Source organism: Abramis brama (assembly GCF_963993115.1).
Source record: "Abramis brama genome assembly, chromosome: 20".
Lineage (NCBI taxonomy): Eukaryota > Metazoa > Chordata > Actinopteri > Cypriniformes > Leuciscidae > Abramis > Abramis brama.
This window is the reverse complement of record NC_139982.1, coordinates 33388533-33395965: the sequence shown is the minus strand read 5'-3', so window position 1 is coordinate 33395965 and position 7433 is coordinate 33388533. Positions and strand designations below refer to the sequence as shown.

The following is a 7433-nucleotide window of genomic DNA, read 5'->3' as shown; positions in this document are numbered from 1 at the left end:
GTGTAAGCTAGATTTATGCCTATTCTTCACATCTTCATGGACACCACAATATGTGGAATATTTTTCCTTGTACTAATGTATGCTTTTCTAAAAATGAAAACTGCTGCGTCTGTGTAGATGAGAGAAGCAAAGTGTGTGTGTGTTGTGCTCACGCTACAGTATGGCCAAGCATGCGCCCTTAAAACAGCCTCTGAATAACGCGCCGCTGACTTTAGACGAGGTTTCTCCTGGTCTGTGGCGGAAGTGTTTTCTGAAACTGCAAAATAGCACCAGGGAACGTTTGCGCCGGAACACGCCTCCTCTTTTCCCTGAACCGCCCCCGGGAGCGCAAGTTCATTCCCTAATTTACCGGCGTGCGTCTGTGGAGGGAAGAGTCCGCTGTGCGTCGGGTGAGAAAGAGGAATGACACATGCGTCGTGTGCAGAGTCAGTTGCGCTGGGTGCGAGATAGAGCCCTGAGTGTGCAACTGCATCTTTCTGGGAACAACCAATAGAAACGCTCCAAACTGGTGACATAATTCCTCTCGCCCAATCAAGCGAGACGCCTGTGATCAATCCTGGGAGCTCGAGCTTATTTCTGCCTGCTTGCTTCCCAGTTTCTGCTCAGATCCTGGCAGCTCATTTATTACACACACACACACACACACACACACCATTACCCAAACAGCTCCTGGGTTTCAGTGTCCGGGTCGTTTCCCGTTCATTGCTGTAATTTATCGATGGCCTCGCTTAAAAACCTCATCACATCTCAAACACACACTTCTGTCCAGATCCAGGAGAACACTTCGACTCGCTGCTGTTTACACACTCAGTTCAGCATCTATCTATCTATCTATCTATCTATCTATCTATCTATCTATCTATCTATCTATCTATCTATCTATCCGTCTGTATATCTATACATCTGTCAGTCTAACTGCATTTGATCAACTTTTGAATATGTTTGTGGTATTTTAATAAACACCAGCAATCGTGTCGAACACAGTCATAAAGAAGAGTGCAGTTTCTCCTGAATGAAGCTGAATTCCTCAGTTCTGGTCCCTGTGTCACCTGACCTCCAGCTTCACATCATCATGACCCCTGACCTCTTCTGCTAATCTACGTCTGCTCCACTGATGAACACACACTTCAACACAACTCACAGAGAAATCACTTTTATTACAAAAATATAGTGTTTCATTACAAATATATCTTCAACTTCAATATAGTTCTTACAAACTTCTACATTTAAATTAATCAGTAAATTCTCATTAACACACCAGAGCACATTCATATCACACACGACCTGAAACACACACATCAAACTAAACCTTTCATTTCTACTGATTAAAATAATTTCATTTATACTGATTCAAAAATACTGATATATATATATATAGATAGATAGCAGTATTCTTACTGTAATATTAAAGGGTAGGAGATGAAAAAACGTAGTGTTTGATTTTAATTTATTAATGTATTTATTTTGTGGGTGAAATGTGACACAGTTTCAGGGTTACACTCGTACCGTAGCAGATGCTGCTCAAACACACTAAACTGACAAAGTTGTCAAAAAATAACCTGAAATAATAATATAAAATATAAAATCATTTTCAAATGTAATATAAAATCCCCCATTTATGATTTCAGACATGCGTCATAAACAACAATTATAATACACATGTACCAACCTTTGATTTTTGAATTGATTTTCACATTCATAATAGCTTCAGTATTCAGAAACCCTCAGTATCCCGGAGAACTGCACACACAGATGAGCGAGGGCGTGTTGTGTGTGAAGGTTATGAAGAAGTCAAATAATAATAATAATAATAACTTATAACTGAGAGCTGGTCTGGGATCAGTTCATCTCCCGTGAGACTCGAGAAGAGCTGATGCACCAACACTAATATGAGCTCCGTCACGCTCTTCTGTCCTGTTGTCCAGCACAAAGACTCTCAGATCAAGAAGTGTGTGTGTGTGTGTGAGTGTGTGTGTGAGAGTGTGTGTGAGTGTGTGAGTGAGAGTGAGTGTGTGTGTGTGAGTGTGTGTGTGAGTGTGTGAGTGTGTGTGTGTGTGTGTGTGAGATTGTCAGCAGCTGATGGTCTGGATAATATCTGTGATTCATCAGAGAGATGTGAGTCTGATCGCTCTGATCTACAGTGATAATGAAGCTCAAGCCTGGAGAGTGTGTGTGTTAAAGCCTGGAGTGTGTGTGTGTGTGTGTGTTCAGTGTGTGTTCAGTGTGTGTGCAGCTCTCGGATGCTCTGGCGCAGGCGTTTGGTGAAGACGTGAGGGACTCTGCCACAGTACGTGTGTTCAGCGCTCCTCAGCTTCTCCTCCAGCGGGACGAGGAGACCGCGCTCCGGGTCTTCATCAAACACAAACTGAGGATAAACACAACACAGTTACATGTGTTACACACACACACACACACACACACTCACACACACTCATCAGACCGCGCTCCGGGTCTTCATCAAACACAAACTGAGGATAAACACAACACAGTTACATGTGTTACACACACACACACACACACACACTCACACACACACACACACACACACACACACACTCATCAGACCGCGCTCCGGGTCTTCATCAAACACAAACTGAGGATAAACACAACACAGTTACATGTGTTACACACACACACACACACACACACTCACAAACACTCATCAGACCGCGCTCCGGGTCTTCATCAAACACAAACTGAGGATAAACACAACACAGTTACATGTGTTACACACACACACACACACACACACTCACACACACACACACACACACACACACACACTCATCAGACCGCGCTCCGGGTCTTCATCAAACACAAACTGAGGATAAACACAACACAGTTACATGTGTTACACACACACACACACACACACACTCACACACACTCATCAGACCGCGCTCCGGGTCTTCATCAAACACAAACTGAGGATAAACACAACACAGTTACATGTGTTACACACACACACACACACACACACTCACAAACACTCATCAGACCGCGCTCCGGGTCTTCATCAAACACAAACTGAGGATAAACACAACACAGTTACATGTGTTACACACACACACACACACACACACTCACACACACACACACACACACACACACACACTCATCAGACCGCGCTCCGGGTCTTCATCAAACACAAACTGAGGATAAACACAACACAGTTACATGTGTTACACACACACACACACACACACACACACACACACTCATCAGACCGCGCTCCGGGTCTTCATCAAACACAAACTGAGGATAAACACAACACAGTTACATGTGTTACACACACACACACACACACACACACTCACACACACTCATCAGACCGCGCTCCGGGTCTTCATCAAACACAAACTGAGGATAAACACAACACAGTTACATGTGTTACACACACACACACACACACACTCACACACACTCATCAGACCGCGCTCCGGGTCTTCATCAAACACAATTTGAGGATAAACACAACACAGTTACATGTGTTACACACACACACACACACACACTCACACACACTCATCAGACCGCGCTCCGGGTCTTCATCAAACACAAACTGAGGATAAACACAACACAGTTACATGTGTTACACACACACACACACACACACACTCACACACACTCATCAGACCGCGCTCCGGGTCTTCATCAAACACAAACTGAGGATAAACACAACACAGTTACATGTGTTACACACACACACACACACACACACACACACACACACACACACACACTCATCAGACCGCGCTCCGGGTCTTCATCAAACACAAACTGAGGATAAACACAACACAGTTACATGTGTTACACACACACACACACACACACTCACACACACTCATCAGACCGCGCTCCGGGTCTTCATCAAACACAAACTGAGGATAAACACAACACAGTTACATGTGTTACACACACACACACACACACACTCACACACACTCATCAGACCGCGCTCCGGGTCTTCATCAAACACAAACTGAGGATAAACACAACACAGTTACACGTGTTACACACACACACACACACACACACACACACACTCACACACACTCATCAGACCGTGCTCCGGGTCTTCATCAAACACAAACTGAGGATAAACACAACACAGTTACACGTGTTACACACACACACACACACACACACACACACACTCACACACACTCATCAGACCGTGCTCCGGGTCTTCATCAAACACAAACTGAGGATAAACACAACACAGTTACACGTGTTACACACACACACACACACACACACACACACACTCACACACACTCATCAGACCGTGCTCCGGGTCTTCATCAAACACAAACTGAGGATAAACACAACACAGTTACACGTGTTACACACACACACACACACACACACACACACACTCACACACACTCATCAGACCGTGCTCCGGGTCTTCATCAAACACAAACTGAGGATAAACACAACACAGTTACACGTGTTACACACACACACACACACACACACACACACACACACACACACACACACTCATCAGACCGCGCTCCGGGTCTTCATCAAACACAAACTGAGGATAAACACAACACAGTTACATGTGTTACACACACACACACACACACTCATCAGACCGCGCTCCGGGTCTTCATCAAACACAAACTGAGGATAAACACAACACAGTTACATGTGTTACACACACACACACACACACACACACACTCACACACACTCATCAGACCGCGCTCCGGGTCTTCATCAAACACAAACTGAGGATAAACACAACACAGTTACATGTGTTACACACACACACACACACACACACACTCACACACACTCATCAGACCGCGCTCCGGGTCTTCATCAAACACAATTTGAGGATAAACACAACACAGTTACATGTGTTACACACACACACACACACTCACACACACTCATCAGACCGCGCTCCGGGTCTTCATCAAACACAAACTGAGGATAAACACAACACAGTTACATGTGTTACACACACACACACACACACACACACTCACACACACTCATCAGACCGCGCTCCGGGTCTTCATCAAACACAATTTGAGGATAAACACAACACAGTTACATGTGTTACACACACACACACACACACACACACACACACTCATCAGACCGCGCTCCGGGTCTTCATCAAACACAAACTGAGGATAAACACAACACAGTTACATGTGTTACACACACACACACACACACACTCACACACACTCATCAGACCGCGCTCCGGGTCTTCATCAAACACAATTTGAGGATAAACACAACACAGTTACATGTGTTACACACACACACACACACACACACACACACACACACACTCATCAGACCGCGCTCCGGGTCTTCATCAAACACAAACTGAGGATAAACACAACACAGTTACATGTGTTACACACACACACACACACACACTCACACACACTCATCAGACCGCGCTCCGGGTCTTCATCAAACACAATTTGAGGATAAACACAACACAGTTACACGTGTTACAAACACACACACACACACACACACACACACACTCACACACACTCATCAGACCGCGCTCCGGGTCTTCATCAAACACAAACTGAGGATAAACACAACACAGTTACATGTGTTACACACACACACACACACACACTCACACACACTCATCAGACCGCGCTCCGGGTCTTCATCAAACACAATTTGAGGATAAACACAACACAGTTACATGTGTTACACACACACACACACACACACACACACACACACACACACACACACACACACACACTCATCAGACCGCGCTCCGGGTCTTCATCAAACACAAACTGAGGATAAACACAACACAGTTACATGTGTTACACACACACACACACACACACACACACACACACTCATCAGACCGCGCTCCGGGTCTTCATCAAACACAAACTGAGGATAAACACAACACAGTTACATGTGTTACACACACACACACACACACACACACACACTCACACACACTCATCAGACCGCGCTCCGGGTCTTCATCAAACACAAACTGAGGATAAACACAACACAGTTACATGTGTTACACACACACACACACACACACACACACTCATCAGACCGCGCTCCGGGTCTTCATCAAACACAAACTGAGGATAAACACAACACAGTTACATGTGTTACACACACACACACACACACACACACACACACACTCACACACACTCATCAGACCGCGCTCCGGGTCTTCATCAAACACAAACTGAGGATAAACACAACACAGTTACATGTGTTACACACACACACACACACACACTCACACACACTCATCAGACCGCGCTCCGGGTCTTCATCAAACACAAACTGAGGATAAACACAACACAGTTACATGTGTTACACACACACACACACACACACACACACACACTCATCAGACCGCGCTCCGGGTCTTCATCAAACACAAACTGAGGATAAACACAACACAGTTACATGTGTTACACACACACACACACACACACACACACACTCACACACACTCATCAGACCGCGCTCCGGGTCTTCATCAAACACAAACTGAGGATAAACACAACACAGTTACACGTGTTACAAACACACACACACACACACACTCACACACACTCATCAGACCGCGCTCCGGGTCTTCATCAAACACAAACTGAGGATAAACACAACACAGTTACATGTGTTACACACACACACTCACACACACTCATCAGACCGCGCTCCGGGTCTTCATCAAACACAAACTGAGGATAAACACAACACAGTTACATGTGTTACACACACACACACACACACACTCACACACACTCATCAGACCGCGCTCCGGGTCTTCATCAAACACAAACTGAGGATAAACACAACACAGTTACACGTGTTACACACACACACACACACACACACACACACACACACACACTCATCAGACCGCGCTCCGGGTCTTCATCAAACACAAACTGAGGATAAACACAACACAGTTACACGTGTTACAAACACACACACACACACACACACACACACTCACACACACTCATCAGACCGCGCTCCGGGTCTTCATCAAACACAAACTGAGGATAAACACAACACAGTTACATGTGTTACACACACACACACACACACACACACACACACTCATCAGACCGCGCTCCGGGTCTTCATCAAACACAAACTGAGGATAAACACAACACAGTTACATGTGTTACACACACACACACACACACACTCACACACACTCATCAGACCGCGCTCCGGGTCTTCATCAAACACAAACTGAGGATAAACACAACACAGTTACACGTGTTACAAACACACACACACACACACACACACACACTCACACACACTCATCAGACCGCGCTCCGGGTCTTCATCAAACACAAACTGAGGATAAACACAACACAGTTACATGTGTTACACACACACACACACACACACACACACACTCATCAGACCGCGCT

The 7433-nt window shown here is 45.3% G+C and overlaps 1 protein-coding gene across 2 annotated transcripts in view; it reads right to left on the bottom strand.

Annotated features, from left to right (window-relative positions):
- Positions 1-1137: 1137 nt before the first annotated feature.
- Positions 1138-7433, bottom strand: part of gxylt1a (glucoside xylosyltransferase 1a) — a 21166-nt gene continuing 14870 nt past the window's right edge. For both annotated transcript variants that reach the window (XM_084095636.1, XM_084095637.1), the window contains one exon: positions 1138-2365. In XM_084095636.1, coding sequence (XP_083951762.1) covers positions 2219-2365 — 147 coding nt within the window. In that variant the 3' untranslated portion in view covers positions 1138-2218. The remainder of the gene's footprint in view (positions 2366-7433) is intronic.